Here is a 17,388-nt window from a genome sequence, read left to right as displayed (position 1 = left end):
TAAACTAAATATGTTTGTGCTTTCCTTTTCCAAATTTGGGGTGGATGGGTGATATAAGCTAATTTTGGATTAGGGCAAATCACAATCACACTTTGGGTTTAGTTTAGCAGGTTCAGTCCTCTGGCATTCATTTGATACATTTTTCAAGCCCTGAACTACAGTGGGCTTGTCTACATGATGCCAGCAGAGCACTAGAAGGGTGTGATTTGTAAAGCACCCAGACTGGCACATTGGAGATCCTGCTGGTGCATTAACAGTCTGTGTGAAACAAGACTACATTAACACAAACTAGGTTCCTTTTAGAGCATGCCACCTGGGTATCTACACAGGGCAGTCAGAACACAGCACATCAGTGTGCTTTACAATCACACCCAACCCCAGTATGTTACTGGGAGAACTTTATATTTTGAAATCCTGGATTTTTCTGTTTTAAGATTTCAACTTTAAAACCAGGAAGTCAAAATACAAGGAGGAGGAGGAAAGTGGTGCAGTCAAACTACTTTAGGCTGCAGACACAATTTAATAAATTGTGCAAAAGCTAAACTGGAATTAAATACTTCTGGAAAATCCGGACCACTGTTTGAACTCTAGTTCCACTTGAGTAAAATGTGTTAGGAGACCAAAGAGTTGCAGGAATAGTAGCTTTGAATTTCAGTGCACTACGGCATAAGCCATGCACTTATACTTGTTACTACCTAGATTCTGGACTTCCTGCCTCCTCACCTAAAACTTTCAACTGGCTGCTGTAATGGCCCTGTTCAGGAAGTGGTGGGGTAAAGAGTGCAGCAGGCATCAGGTCTTCGCTGCCACCTCTTTAAGCTCTGCAGAGCTGACTCGGTAACAACTCGTCTCCCTTAGTCTTCATGGAGATCTTGTCTCTCCCTCTCCTCTAGCTCTTATACTTTACAGAGTAAAGCCCTTCTACTGCACTCTTTCACTTCATTTGATAGCTGGTCAATATGCTACACAATTAATGGTTTACCCAACCCACAAGATTTTAAGATTTTGAAAAATGTTCCCTATCGCGTACCAGGATGAAAAGAAGAAACAAATAAAAATAATTTTAAAAAAGCTGAGACTTTTGCAAATCAAAAATTCAAAATAAAAATATTTCAGATTAACAATCAAAACATTTTGTTTTATAATTTTAAAATGTTTACTTTTATTTCAGGTTTTTAAATTTTGTTTTACTATAAATTAACTTACATTTCAAGCGGAAAAGTAATTTCAAACCAAAAACAGATATTTTTTTATTTCTAAAATATATCCAAATGGAATTTTTGACAATTGGAAAATGTTTCAAAAACAGAAAATTGATTGAAACCAACTCTTTCCTGTGAAAAGTTTTGGTTTTTGACAATTTGGCATTTTCTGATAAACATATTTTGTCAAAAAATATTCGACCAGCTCTATTACACAGCACAGCTCCCTTTGTTTCCCTCTACCATTGCTACTTAACTCTGCGGTAAGAGCGCTGCCTGGCAAGCCGCTGCTGGGGAAGACAGAACATGAATGGACCAGACTTTCTAGAGAATGCTACCCTGCAACTCCACATGCGAACTGGGAATGGCGGGAAGAGAAGGGAAGGGAAAAGGAAGCCAGTGGATGAACAAGATGATCCAGGTAATTATATGCCTATTATTTTTTAAAATCCATCCCAGGTAAGATAACTACTAATAAGGGACTCAGCAATAAAAAAAAATTCCAATCTTTAATGCCAATCAACATGCTTGCATGGAAAATATATCTTGTTAAATCAACTTCACAAGTTTATGGAGTCTGGTTGAGAAATGTAGCCAGCTGTGTTGACATAATATATTTAGACTTCTAGAAGGCATCTGAATTGATATTACTAAAAATTAGCATTATGCAAAAATCAACATGGCATATATTAAATGGATTAAAACTAGCTCAAGAGACCTCAAAATATAATTGTCACTGAGAAAATCAACAGGAGTCTGCATGTGGTTGCTTCTAGTATAGTTTCATGTAGACTTATTCTCTGTCCAATGCTATTCAATATTTGTATCAATAATCTGGGAAACAAAATCACTGCACTGAGCTAAACTTTGCAGATGACAGACTGGTGGAATAGTAACTAATGAGATATGTCATACAGTACCATCTAGATTGCTTGGTAAAATAGGATGCAAACAAGCCAAGTTCACTTTAGTACAGCTAAATGCAATCATAAATCAAGGAACAAAAGTATAGGCCACATGTACAGGATGGGGAATTTGTACATCAAAAAGCAGTAACTCCACAAAGGATTTCAGGGTTATAGTCTATAACCAAGTTAACATGAGACTCCAATGCAACACTGTCTAAAACAGCTAAGGTGACCCTTGGATGTATATCAAGTAGGAGTAGGAAGGCAATAATACCTCCGTATATGGCATTAGTGAGACCACTTCTAGAATACTTTGTCCAGTTTTGATGTACAAATTTTTTTAAAGAATGTTGAAAAACTGGAGAGGGTGTTCAGAAAAGCTGATTCACAGTATATAAAATATGCCTGACAATGAGAAACTTAAGGGTTAAGAGGCAATTTGATCATGGTCTATGAGACCATTACATTTTAGAAGGCTCTTCAATATAGTAAACAAATGCATAGCAAGAACCAATGTTTGCAGGTAGAAACTCAAAAAATTCTTTAGAAATAAGACAAATCTTTCATGAGATTAATTATTGGAAAAGCCTACCAAGGAATGAGGTTAGAATTTCCATCACAAAGAATCTTTCAATCAAGATTGGATGTTGCTCTCTCTATATATTTTAGTTCAACCACAAGTAGGCTTACCAACTTTCCAGGACTGCCCTGGAGTCTCCAGGAATTAAAGATTAATCTTTAATTAAAGATTATGTCATGTGATTAAACCTCTAGGAATACGTCCAACCATAACTGGCAATACTAACCACAAGTCATTGTGTCTGATCTAGGAACAACTGAGTAAAAATTCTATGGCCAGTGTTATGTAGGCAGTCAACCTAAAATGGCCATGACCAGGGCCCGGAGGTACCTCACAGCACAATGAGAACAGAGCCCTTAAATTCCATGGCAGTACTAATTTATTCCGCTGCCATGAAGGTAATCCTTTGATATTTAAAATAAAAGGTCAAATTCTAAAGTAAGACTCTGTAGCAGGAGCTGAATTCTGCAGAATTTTGCTACATCACAGAATACCCAAGGCCCTGATAATAAGGTCCCTTATGGCCTTAAAATCTATGAAATGAGCAAATGAATTGAACTAGGTATTTGTGTAAAGGCCAAGAGATGAGGAAACAAGGTAGGTCAGAGATAAGTATTCATTCCCAAATATGCTGCAATATTCCTCTTCACACATCAAAAGAAATAGAACACTGGCATGGCAGCTGAATTTGACAAATTAGAGACGGAGTAGACTGAAGAGTACATAGCTCTGTACAAAGGGGACTAGTACAAACCCACCAAGGAGGGTAGCATTAATTGGAGGCAGGGGACAATGAAAAGAGAACAGCATAAGCTAGGTAAAAATGAGTTGAGAAAGAGAAAATGGCTGGAGAAACAAAAAGCCAAATATAACGTGTCAAAAAGAATGACCTGAAAAGTGATACAGGGAGAACCAGGGGCATGAGTATGTGAAGAACCAGAATCACTGCCTGGCCATATTTGCTTAAAAAACAGAACTAAGGCCTGGTCTACACTAAGGGCGGGGGTCGAACTAGGGCACACAAGTTCAGCTACGCGAATAGCGTAGCTGAACTCGAAGTACCCTAGTTCGACTTACTTACCCGTCCAGACGCGGCGGGGTCGAACTCCGCAGCTCCAAGGTCGACTCTGCCACCGCCGTTCGCGGTGGTGGAGTTCCGGAGTCGACTGGAGCGCGCGGGAGTTCGAACTATCACGTCTTGATTAGACGCGATAGTTTGAACTCGGAGATGTCGAACTCACCACGTCGACCCGCGCAGTGAGTATGGACCTGCCCTAAGCTTATCACCAATTTACCCCTCTAGGACAGGAGTAATGCATGGCAAATTGATTCAGGAAGTAAAATTGTTAGTAGTGAAGTATTTGTTGTGCACTGTGAGGATCTGGAGCCACAACAAGGGATTACCTGTCATCCACTGCTAGGGGCTTCTGGCTGTAGTCAACAGGAAGGCATTTACCTTGAGTTAATGAATAGCTTAGACAAAAATGGGATGACTGCAAGGCATAGGTTACTCCTGAGGGAATTCTGTACCTCTGCGCAGAATTCACACTGTCCGCAGATTTCTTTGCTCCCCCACAGAACAATGGTGGAGCAAAGAAATCTGTGGGGAAGACACACCCCTTCCCTGTTCACTGCAGAGGGCAGGGGAGGTAAGGCTGGGTGTGCATGCGTATGCAGAGAGATGTTAAGGGGGCAGGGCTGGGCGGGTGCCTGCCTGCAAATGAGCAAGAAAGACTCACTTTGTCCCTCTTGCTCACTGTTGTAGTGCCCCCAGCTTGGAGGGGTAGGGTTTTGTAGGCAGGTTCTGTCCCTGAAGCAGAGCAGAAATGTAACAACTTAGCAGGCAGGCTGCTGTTCCTGTTGTCAGTTAACTGTTCTCAGTCAATTCCTCCAGGAGCCTAAAACGTGTAAAAGTTTTAAGGCTCTTTTACATTGCCAGAGTGGTGTAAAGGAGTCTTAGGGCTTGGCTACACTTGCACTTTATAGCACAATAATGCCTCCCACAGCACTCTACCTTACTCCCCCATCCACACTGGCAAGGCACGGAGAGCGCTCTGACTCCCTGGCTAGAGCGGTCTTAGTACTCCACCTCCCCGAGAGGATTAACAGCTGTTGCATATTGGGTGAATTGCTGCAGCTCCAGTGTAAACGAGGAGTTATCACGCACTGATTGACCTCCGAAAGCATCCCATAATCCTCTTAACTGAAGTGGTCTCTCTTGTCTTTGTTGTAAACTCAGGAGGCAGAAGTGCCCTTTCAAAGCTCCAGTTCCGAGGGCTGCTTAGCTGGTCTGAGAAAAAAAACCAAACAACTACTGTTTGCCTTTGAGTGAGTGAGATAGAGGCGGGGGGGGCTCCGTTTGGAGTGCAGGCTGCTCAAGAAAAAAAAAAACAGCTACTGTTTGCTTTGAGTGAGTGAGAGAGAGGTGGGGGAGGGAGAGGGGTCTGAACTTACAAGATAGAGTGCTGACACACTCTCAGCACCCCAAAAACCCACTCTCTCTCGCCCCACACTCCCTGTCACACTCCACGCCACCCCACCCCTTTTGAAAAGCACACTGCAGCCTCTTGAATGCTGGGATAGCTGCCCATAATGCACCGCTCCCAATGCAGCTGCAAGTGCTACAATGTGGCCACGCCAGTGCGCTTTCAGCTCTCAGTGTGGACAGACTAGGGCGCTTTCCCTAGTGCGCTCTATGAAGGCTGGTTTAACTTAAAGCACTCTACAGCTGCAAGTGTAGCCATACCCTTATTGTAAAAGAGAGTAAGGGAATCCTCAGATAGAAAGATCTATGTGCTTTCTTGTTTTTTTTCCTGTGCCAGAGTGGCACAATGGGTTAGATTACAGTTCAGGATCTATTTTACTTACCCATTTTAAAATAATGCAGCATGATGATTAACAAAACTGTATGACTTTCATATGCGAAAGTCTGAGCAATTTAAAGTGACATTCTACTTTACAGAATACCAAACACTGAAATAAAAATAATGTAATTTAAATGAAAATCCAGGATTATAACTGGAATGCAGGGTATTGGCTACCAAGTATTTGTAACTTAACTTTCATGTGTTTAGGAAATGTTGATCAGTTATTGCGATATTTTTTTCTGTATGGTAGTTTAAATAAATTACCAAAATAAGTGAAACTGATGTGATGATATTTTGACAAATACAATATGTAGAATTTTGCAGAATTTTTAATGTTTTGGTGCAGAATTCTCCCAAGAGTAATAAGTAGTGCTCAGATGTTTCAGTGATGGATCTATACATGGAAAGAGTGTACAAGAAGGAAAAGGTTCTGTTTTGGAATTGGCTTCCTTGTGGATGACCAATTTAGAGAGACAAACTGCAGACAACTGAAACATATATGGCGGTAGAAGAGAGCGTGAGCATGGAGCACTGGGCCTGGTGTAAGACCTGAGGCCTGAATCATTGTCAGCAAAGTCAGACCACGCTGTGAATCAAGGTCAGGCCATGTATTAAATCAGATGCTTACTAGTTCACTGTCCGATACATGAACTTGGCAAGGGTACTGCTAGCGTTGCTAAAACACAGGCACGCCTAAGAAGCAACAGATGCTGGGTTGTTGTGTTTATGTATGTTTGTATGTGAACACATTCCAAGAGATTAACACAGGTGCATCCTGACCTAACACAAGAAAAAAGGGTTTAATAGAAGTGATGTATATGAATGTTTTGCTCGAGACATCTGGAGCAAGGTACAAAGGAGATAACAAGCAGATGTCATGAAACACATAAGGTGGTACGCAAGTTGTTTGTCTCAGTCTATAAATATCAGAGTACCACACTGTAACCTTTTGTGTGGCCAAGGGAACAGCAGAAATTCCTGCTGCTGACTGAATCATTCCCGGGCACTCATGTTAGTGTACCTGTAGCTACTATGCGATGCTAGTACTGAGCCTTGAGGGCAATGAACTTGGCTGAGTGCCTTTTGTCATCAAACCTTTCCTGTGGTCTTTCTTTATGAGTAAAGTCAAGGTCTGCTGAATTAGCAAGCTGCATTCTACAGTGTTCCCTCTAAGCTGCAAACCTGCACAGCTGCACAACAGTCCATCAAGTGCCACACACTTGATTATTACAGACATGCACATTCTCAGTGACTTGTGTTCACTGCCCCACCCCTACTGCCCTGCTGCCACACTGCTCCTGCCCTCTGTGTTGGAGACACCCCGGACAGCTGCACCCGGGAGCCTGCCGCTTGCTCTTATGTGCAGAGCAGGGAGGAGGGGGCTGCTGATGTCAGGGTGTCCCCTCCCTCTGACTCATGTACCCCATCCCCGCAGAGCAGTGGGGGGAGAAGAGGGTCATGGCTTGGGAGCAAGACGGAGCTGCTGGCAGCTGCTGCTGTGTCTGAACAAGCCTTCAGGCTGGTGAGTGCTGCTCTGCTTAAAGTGACAGCACATGGTTTCTCATGGTTTCCCAGGACACACTGTCACACACACAGTCTCCATCTCTCTCTTACACACACTGTCTCTCACACAGTCTCTGTCTGTATCTCTGTCTCTCTCTCACACACACACATGCAGTCTCACTCTCAGACACCCACAGTCTCTCTCTCACAGTCTCTCTTTCACACTAGAGACAGTGTGTGTAAGAGACTACACACACACACACACACACACACACAGTCTCTCTCTGTCACTCACACAGAGTCTCTTTCACACTCACCTCCCAACACATACTTTTATTGTTGGTGTTGTTACTGCTTGGTACTTCCTGCAATACACATATAGTCTCTGTAATTTTATCCTTTTAAAGTGCTGTTATTTTAGTTTTTTGACTGGCCTATGCATTTCATAATTTTATTTCTCTCATGCTTAAATTTAAATTTTTTGAGTAGTGAGTTCTAAAATGCCTAACCTGTCCTGACTGGAGTAATTATCATTACTACTTTTATTATCGTATTGTGCTTTGTCATTCAGTATTTAAAGTGGTACAATCCAATAATAGTACCCTTCTAGAATGTAACTTTAACTTGTAACCTTAGCTGTGCCAGTTTAACTAAACACATAACTTTAGACACTGTGCAGATGTAGGCTGCTTATTTTCAGATTGTATTTTTAGTTATATCTGTAAAATAACTTAAAATTTGCATGAAAATAAATTTAGTAAATCTAGATTTTTAGTTTCTACTGGTGATGCATATCCACACATTACCTCAATATTGGTGCACATAACAAAATTGATTCCGCACCTGAATGGAAAAGAAGTAGAGGGAACAATGCTCTTCTAGTGCCGATAACACTGGAGCTTCAAGAACAGAAGCACTGAGCACCTGTAACAACCTGGCAACAGTAACAACATTCTTAAGCAACATACTTAACAATGGCCACCTACAACACTGAGGCAGAAAGGGAGAAGATCATAGATTTTATCTAGGTCACCTGCCAACAGAATTACACTGCCACATGAACTCACATATCTGAAATTCCGTTATGGGTGTCTTCCAATGAGAATTAAAGAAGAATATCTGGATCCTGACCCAGCACTCTGAGGAAGCACAAAGAAGCAACAAGTATGCGAGAAACAAATGTCTAGAAATCACTTTAAGGAGAAAATGAGCATTTGGGAATACATATATAGATCAACTATATTTCCAAGACTGAATCATAGACTTCATAGATCTGAGGTATATACTACTATTAATGAAGGATTCATCTGCCAAATGCAGAAGGGCAGGCCTTATTACCAGATATTGAAAAAACTAACCTGAGAAATACAAAAGTTCAGATACAGAAACAGCTAATATGACAAGGAAAGGGGTAACAACAAAAAAACATGAAAGCATAGTGGAATCTTCTCTCAGATTTTGCTGGAGACTGAATCCAGATGCTAAGATGAGGCCTCGAGAATGAAAAAAACATACTGAAGGGAACCTCAAGTCTGCATTTCAGCTAACCAAAATTAACAGGATGACAGTTGAGGCTCTGAAGCAAGTCCTTCACAGCCTTGCAGAGCCATCCAAAACCAACTGTTGTCTGGCCCAGTACAAACTTAAAATTACAACTACACTGCATACAGCAGCAAGGTGAAATAGTCTATTTAAGGCTGAATTGGAAGAGCTAATAAGAAGGCTGCAAGTTTGTGGAGATCAGGAAGAGGATACAACTGCTTCCCACCCACAACATGTGTCTGATTCACCAAAAGAGTACGATGCAGTGATGATAATAATAATAATAATACATCATACTTTATATGCAAGGGTCATCAGAGGATCTTAAAGTGGTTTATAAAATGGGAATATTTGCTCTCCTTGATAGATGGGAGAAACAGTACAATTAAGTAGTTTTTCATGATTACACGAGTCACTAGAAGAGCTAGAAAGAGTATCTAAGTCACCCAACTCATACTCTAGCATCCTATCCACTGGACTATATGCAGGCAGGAGTGCTCACAAATGGGAGCTATGGTGGAGGTAGAAGCCTAGGACTTCTATAATGCAGAGCTAAAGGCAGATTTGAAAAGTGAAAATTCTTCAAGCTTTACTGCAATAGAAGCAGAAGGCATAAGAATCCCTTAGGTAACCAGCCCAGATGAAGCAGCTATGAGACTCGTATCCAATGGCCGCAGGAATCTTAGTTTAACTTTGTAGTCCTAAAATTTGCCTAAGTGGCAAAATGAGAAACATGAGAAGATGGATATGAATTACAAGCAAGCAGACAGATTGGGGAGGCTTAGCAGCATTAGCCCTTTATGACCAGCCAGCCAAGATCTTGATTCCACTGTTTTCTGGAGACATTAAACCAAAGATGGTAATGAGAATTTTCCCAATATATATATATAGTGTGCCTGTTAAGTTAGCAAATACACAAGAAGCAAAGCATTAGCTGTCATGCAGCCAAATTCTGACAAGCCAGCATATGTAGAGTGGTCAGTGTTCAGACTACAGAGAATGCGCACCAAGTCTACTGAAAACTTAACAGAAAACACAGAGAAGAAAAAACACAGGATACAAAGCTTTCATTCCAAATAAAATGCAGACAATGAAAAAGAAAGAAGAGAGAATCTTGGATGCATTAATGCATGGATCTTTTGCCTCCCCAATCCCTATCATCCTTAGTCTTTTTGCATGCCTCCAACTAAAATTTTAAATTTAAGCACAGAAAATTTTAAAGTTCTTATAACCAACAGTCACAGAACTGTTGTAATTATGAACAAGGAATGAAGACTGTTATAATGTGGTATTAATTAGTAGTTTTAATAGGATATTCAATTTACTATTTATATGAACACAGAGATAGAACACCACCACCAAATAATCCTGGGGAATGTAAAAGGATACACAGAGTAATATTCTTTTCCTCCCTACTGCTAGTCAAACAACCATCAAATGGCTCTTTAAGAGAAAAGATGGACTATTGAATTAAACGCTCCAGAGCTGTTAGCTACCCAAAAAAAAAAAAAAAAAAGGTCAGCACAAAGTATAGGGACAGCAACAAGTTCCCTTTGAGAAAGAAAGGCTGAAAGGATTATGGGAAGCAGTGTAAAGCAAGAGAAATAGTATAAGGGAGGTGAGTGAGTTGAAAATAAGGAGGCTGGAGTGAGACGAGCCAACATAACCAGAGAGAGAACATGGATAAATGAGATGTGCTCCTAACTGTATTAAGAGAATTCAAAGGGTTTATTATTGCCTGAACTGCCTCAGTATAAGAGACAAGCTACCAAACAATTTATCAGAGAAAAAAAAAGTTTGAGACCACTAGATGTTCTGGTGAATGGTAATTTGGTTCAGAGGGCAATACTACTAGTACTGAGGCAGTTAATGGAACATGGTACTGTGATTCAGATTCAAAAAGAGTTATCAAACTAAGTGACTGAGTCATTCAACCCTAGTTACACTGCACTAGAAGGAAGAATTATAGCATGTGTTCTCTCTAACAATTTCAGACCTAATGACAGTCCACAGAGGAGCTATATTAATCTTTCTTTATCCAAAAAGACGCTGCTGAAATGCAAGGCTTTTGTAAGGGCTTAAGAGTAGATCACAGATGACACCTATTGAGGAGACAATAGCAGAAGTGAAAAAATAGAAGGAGGGAATGGCAGAAAAATGGTATGGGAAGGAGGGAACGATTGGATTGGAATATTTTGGCAACAAGTTCAGTCAGTATATGACAGAATCAGATTAAAGAAACTGGAAGAATCTCTCCACTTGAGAGAATCTGGGAAGGTCTTCACTTGAAACTGTTGCTGAGTGACTCTAGGAATGAAACTAAACATAATTAGTTTTCCTTATAGCTAACCTAACTATAAGGATAGTTAAGCTCAGGAATAGGCTTCCAGGGACGCCCTGGCATCCCCATCATTGGAGTTTTTTAAGAACAGACGGGACAAACACCTGTCAGGATGGTCTAAGTTTACTTCATCCTGGTACAGTGCACGGGGCTGGACCTGATGACTTCTCATGGTCCCTTCCAGTCCTACATTTCTATGATTCTACAATAAATACAAGAAAATCAGTTGTATTTAAAGCTCTCTTATGATTTCTTATTTAAACATATGATTCTATTGTAAAATGCAACTAACATAGCACAGAGGTGGTCCATGTATCTCAAATTTCCAGATCCAATTTGCTCAATTTACAAGATATTTTATTTAACTGATAATACTACAAACTGAGCTGGGACCTAAAGTCAAGTTGTGGTCTGACGTATGCTACAACAGCAGCTACTGCAACTGAAATTTTGCTATACTGATTCACAAGACAGAAAAGAAATCTAGTTCACTCTCCCAGAGCTGTGTATCTCTTGGTGGTGCTAAAAAAAGCAGCAAAGAATCCTGTGGCACCTTATAGACTAACAGACGTTTTGGAGCATGAGCTTTCGTGGGTGAATAGTTAAGCTCAGGAATAGGCTTCCAGAGGACGCATATTCATGCATGCATCCGACGAAGTGGGTATTCATCCACGAAAGCTCATGCTCCAAAACGTCTGTTAGTCTATAAGGTGCCACAGGATTCTTTGCTGCTTTTACAGATCCAGACTAACACAGCTACCCCTCTGATACTAAAAAAAGCAGAAGCTCATATGTGTCACTTGAAACAGGCAGATAAGATCCAGAATATACACAGGGAAAAGTTCTGCTGAAAGGGCCATCTTCACATACTTTTCTTGTCATAACCATACAGGTAATCAACTCATAGCTTCAGGGTAGTTTATCTATCTAAAAACTCACTTCTAATGCATACATCACCACAGTATCTAGGTACCACATACAGAAATAAAGACCACAGTTGGATCCATCTTGACTACTTTAAGTTGTCTCATGAAGTGAGAACATTTTTGGTGATTATTCCATAATTCTAGAAGTCTTATTTAAGACAGGGAGTAAGGCTTTGGTACACATATTTGTGGCAGTACTGAATATAGGTGTTCTGTAGCAAGAGAGGATGCTTTGTCTGTTAACCGCCAGTTTTCACAGCAACATGTCTTAATACTGGGTATTCCTTGTGGGCAGTTCTTTTCTGTACACTATGCACGTTTTAGCAAAAGGTTATTTTGCAAAGTTTTACACACAAACTAAGATGGATAGTATACTATTCACATCTGAACACAATTTTTTATGATTACATTTATATAGGCGGAAGTTATGTGTGATTTTTTAAATGGTATATGAACATTCTTTAAAAACTATGTAGTAACTTGTTTCTTCTGGTAAACAGAGTTAAATGTAAATATTATCCAAATTTGATGTCATCAAAAATAGAATTCTTCAGCTTCTTCATTAGTTCTTTCATGAACATCTATATAGGTGTTTATATGGCATTCATCGTGGTAATCTAATGAAACTAAAAATCATCTCCTGAAGTTATACAAACTGAAATGATTTTTGTTCCTCTAAGAAATAATAACTCTTAAAGAGAGTTAAGAAATATCTAGCAAACAGCAGCTATTGTTAGAGATTATACAATCATTTTCCTCAGATAAAACCTAATTCAGGAAGTTGACCCACCATTTTGCCCCATGATTTAATAACTTTCAAGGGAACAGAGTTAACTGAAAGGATTCAGACTAGCTGTAGGTCAGTGCCACTATATGAATGCATTTAGAAGCGTCAATATACATGTTAATATACAATAAATTGTGCATTAGATGGGCTCTATGTATAAAATGTTACTATTTTGTGAAATAAGAAATTTTGTAGCCTTATGGTTCGTGTCCAGATATCTAAATGAAGCCAACACCAGCCAGAAAATTCATTCTCCAAACACGACAGCTATTTTTCAGCCAAGGAAAACCAATCTCTAGAAGTGCGTACACATACACACACTTCAACTGATCATAGAAAGTGCAATGGAATGTTTGAATGCAAACAAAGCTTCCTTATCATCTATATTTTAAGAATAGTTGATTACTCAAATATTCTTCAGTTATTAATCTTCTGTTTTATCTATATACTCTAGCTGATAGCAACTGCGTTAAAAAAATCATTTATAGTTTATTTGAAACCATTAGATGTTTTTAGAAAATAAAATGTTTAACCTCTTACCTGAGCATGGAAATTTGACATAGTCGTTGTCTCTATATCCTTCTTTCCCAAAATCTCCATTTTCACTGGTGAATTGGGAAAATTAAATGAAAAGTAGTCTAAAAAGTCAGGTAAATAAGTAGCTGCCCCATGAACAATACCCATTACATAGTAAGCTGCACAGTTTTCATTTTCACTAAAAACCAGACCCACAAACTCTTCTGCAAACCTCTCCATCTCCACAGGAGACAAGTGAGAGAGTTCATTACTGTAGGCATGGATAACTGATGCACCTCCATTAGGCTGGTGCTCAATATGAATGAGCTGTTTGAACTCCAATGTGTCCAACCTTTTGAGTTTATTCTGAACCCGTGGCTCCTTTAACGAGACAAATGGAAACTCACTGTTCTCAGGTATCTTTGACCCACAGTCCTTCTTGGGATCCATATTCTTCTCACTGAAATCCTTAAGATGATCATCTATGATGCCTTTGGCTTCTTGATCCTCAACATCAGAAACCAATCCTGAGCAGATGGTCTGAATAGATTTGCTGTACATTTTTGGACGCTTCCTTTTCTCACATTCTTTGTGTTTCTTTTTCTTTTTCTTCTTTACCTTTTTAATTAGTAATTCTTCTGCATTGGTTTTTGGTTTCTCCTTCCCACCTGTAAAGAGGAAAGAGATTTTTGAAACATCTTTATTTCCCCATTTAAGTAATAGCATTAAAAGTTACCCATACATACCCCTATAAGAGGCATGCTGAGTGAGACTTAACACTACAATTAAAGTATCAAACAACTTTAGAGGTATTTTACTGAAACCAAATAGAAACTAGAGCAATGTTATGCAGTCACGTTATGTCTGACCACTTATTGAAGCAGGATATTGACCATACCACCAGTCATCTCCAGAACCCCAAAACTTACCATTAGCTATAATTCTATCAAATGTGTTTTATCTTCATATTATGCATTATGAAATAAGTTCTCTGGAATACTGTAGATAGATTTACTATTTATGATTAGAATCATGGCCCAGTTGTTAAAAAACAGGAGTTTTCAGTTTAAAAAAAAATTTCAGCAGACTCATGCACTCTGAAAAAGTTAATAACCCTACTCTGAATATTGTTCTTTTGCTTATACTATTGAATTAGATAAGATGTGTGTGGGTGCAGGAGACAGCAAAGAAAGGCACACCAAAAAAACCCAGATTGACCATGAAAGGAAAGTTTTGTACAATCACAATCTTACCTATGCTGTTTAATCAGTGGTGCAACCTCATCAGCAATTATGCCAGTAGGATAAATGATTTAAATGCAGACTGCAGTGTTGTAGCCATGTTGGTCCCAGGGTATTAGAGAGACAAGGTAGGTGAGGTAATCTATTTTATTTACTCCTGGCAGAATTCTGTGCCACTGTGCAATGCAGAATTTGCACAGAATTAATGTTCTGTGCAGAATGTCCTTTTTCCCCCATAGAACTGGTGCTGCACAGCTGCTGGTCGCCCCAGGAACTGCTGGACCTGGCAGAGCCCAGCATCCCAGCTTGCAAATAGAAGACTGCGCGCGCGCCGGGGGTGGGGGGGCAGGGAGAAGAGGAGCTGGAGAGTTCCTAGCAGCTGCAGTTCCCAGCACACCCTGAAGGAAGGAGGTAGTGTGCAGGAAACTCCATAGAAGCATCAGGCTGTTTCTCTCTAGATCCCTGAGCTCGAGGCCCCCCCTGAAGCTAGCCTCTGTGGGGAAGAGGTTGCAGGTGTCTGGGCTGGGGGGCCCCATGCCTAGGCTCTATGGGGGCTGGGTGAGCACCCCAAGGCGGGGCTCTGAGGGGGAAGGAGGTGTGAGTGTCTGCACCGGGAAGGGGCACCCCGCAGCTAGGCTCTGGGGAAAGAATGTGTGGGTGTTTGGGGTATTTGGTGGGGTTTCTTTAACTCTCTGCTGCTGGGGGAATTTTTTTTTGTTGTCATCTGTATTGTTACAGAGTTGCTAACATATTTTGAAATAAAATTACCAAAATAATTGAATCTGGTGTGCTTATATTGTGTTATTTTGACAAATAAAATATGCAGAATTTGAAAATATTGTGCACAATTTTTTTAATTTTTTGGTGCAGAATTCCCCCAGGAATATTAATTGGACCAACTTCTGTTGGTGAAAGAGACAAGCTTTCAAGCTACACTGAGCTCTTCTTGAGGTCTAGGAAAGATACATACAAGGTGGAACATATTCTAGGAGACTATTCAAGATGAAATGGCCCATTAACACCTCTGCAGTCATAGAATAAAAAAAGAAAGGTGATGCATTACAGATTGTTGTAATAAGCCATAAATCCAATGTCTTTATTAAGACCATGATATTTCGCGTCCAGCAAAATTATGAATTTAAGCTCCCAGGCTTGTCTTTTGAAGGTTTGTACAGATTTCCTCTGACAATGAGGACTGATAGGTCAGAGATGGATTGATCATTTGTCAAAAATGTTCACCACATGAATGTTTTTGTCTTTTATCATGTTTCTATGAGAGTTCATTCAAGAGAGCTGAGATTGTCCAGTTTCATCCACATTGTATTTTTGGGGGCATTTAGTGCAGTGGATGAGGTACAGCACATGTTGCAAGAGAGACATGTAGGTAGTGTTACAATATGTCCAAGTTTTCATGGACATTGCCTCTTTTTTGAGGTTCTATCCTCTGTCCAGGTGGTTTTTCCAAACAGGAAATGTCCTGGATTTCTGTTGAGCAGACACCGCAGCTCAGAAAGAGTCCCAGTTGGTCCATTCGCCAGCAGCCACTGCTGCCACATCCCACCCACCCAGGCCCCAGATGCCATCCCTGGGGAGGAGGTCCTGCAGGGGGGCACTGACTGGTGGCTCTTGCTGTGGCCTATGCTTGCACCAGTCATGCTGCCACCCTGACAGGGAGCAACACTACTCCCCCATTTCTAGTGAGTGCCCCCACCACAGGTACCCCCTCCCACACACACACACAACTCCCCACCTCCAGCAATGTCCTCTGTTTGGGAACTTGAAATATAGTAGCCCTATGTGTAGGACCCAAAGATCTTGAAAGGTGCGTTATGTGAAATATGTCTGCAGATTTTGCATCTGTGCTTATGGCTGGTTCTGGTGCTGCTTTGTGCTGGTGTCCTGGTCAGTGGGGAACTTGCTTCCGATTATGAGCTTGGCAAGATTGAGAGATTGTTTTAAGGTCAGAAAATGGGTTCAAGAAAGATTTCTTTCAGGATATGGTCCCCACTGAGTAGGGACTGTAATTGTTTAATGATACTCCATATGGGGTCCAGTTATGTGGAAGGTGCATTACTACTTAGAATGTGTGTTTACTGCATATGCTAAACAAGCTGTTCCACCTCTGAGTACCATTCCCAGATCTGAAGACTTCTCTATGGCAGCATTTCTCAAATGCAACCACTGTGACTGCATGTGGCCACCAAGGCCTTTTCTTGTGGCCACAGCCTCCTGGGCTGTGACTTGAGGTGGTGTGTCTGGCACTCAATATAGTAGCCCCTCCCCCTCACTCCTGCATACACCACCTTGGTGTTGATTGCTGGGACTGCCAGCAGCGGTTGGGCCCTACCCCGCTCTGGAGACACCTGGGGCACAAAGCTGGAGAATTCACTGGCTGCCCGCTCCTCCATCTTCCCAAGGGCAGTGGGGGGCTCAGGCTTAGGGCTTCAGCCCTGTGGGGTAGGGGTTAAGATAGCAGGTTCCAGGCGGTGGGCTTTAGGCTGCAGGCCCCTGCTGCCTCCCCAGCCCCGCTCCCACCCATCAACCTCCATTGCTCCTGGCCTCCGCTGCTTCCCCCAACTTCCTATTCAGGGCTTAATTTGGCCCCAGGCTTGACAGGGCTGAGTAAGTCTTCTGTGAAAAGTGACACTTCTTAAAAGTGATATTAATAAACATACAACAGAGTTACTAGCTAGCAATAAATAAATTACAATGATTTGGATGTGTATATGTACGTATGTGTTTTTCCTAAAGAAAATTAAGTATTTTAGGAAAAAGTGAAAGAGCAGCCACCAGCAAGAGTTGGTGGCTGCACTCTGAGGCCACCAAAAAACATGTCCTGAGAACCCCTGCTCTAGGCCTATATCAACACTTAAAATGCTACCACAGCACAGCTGCAACACTGCAATTATGCCATTGTAGCACTTCACTGTAGACAATCACTACATTGATAGGAGGAGTTCTGTCACTGTAGTTAA

General features: G+C 40.9%; 1 protein-coding gene across 4 annotated transcripts in view; it reads right to left on the bottom strand.

The window, feature by feature from the left end:
• RSBN1L (round spermatid basic protein 1 like) overlaps window positions 1–17,388 on the bottom strand; it is a 99,588-nt gene that overhangs the window by 40,476 nt on the left and 41,724 nt on the right. For 3 of the 4 annotated variants that reach the window (XM_039517827.1, XM_039517834.1, XM_039517851.1), the window contains exon 3: window positions 13,197–13,840. In XM_039517827.1, coding sequence (XP_039373761.1) covers window positions 13,197–13,840 — 644 coding nt within the window. The remainder of the gene's footprint in view (window positions 1–13,196; window positions 13,841–17,388) is intronic. The other variant, XM_039517843.1, reaches the window with a different exon arrangement.

The sequence above is a fragment of the Mauremys reevesii genome, linkage group 1 (assembly GCF_016161935.1).
Source record: "Mauremys reevesii isolate NIE-2019 linkage group 1, ASM1616193v1, whole genome shotgun sequence".
NCBI classification, from domain to species: Eukaryota; Metazoa; Chordata; order Testudines; family Geoemydidae; genus Mauremys; species Mauremys reevesii.
This window is presented reverse-complemented; position numbering and strand designations above follow the sequence as displayed.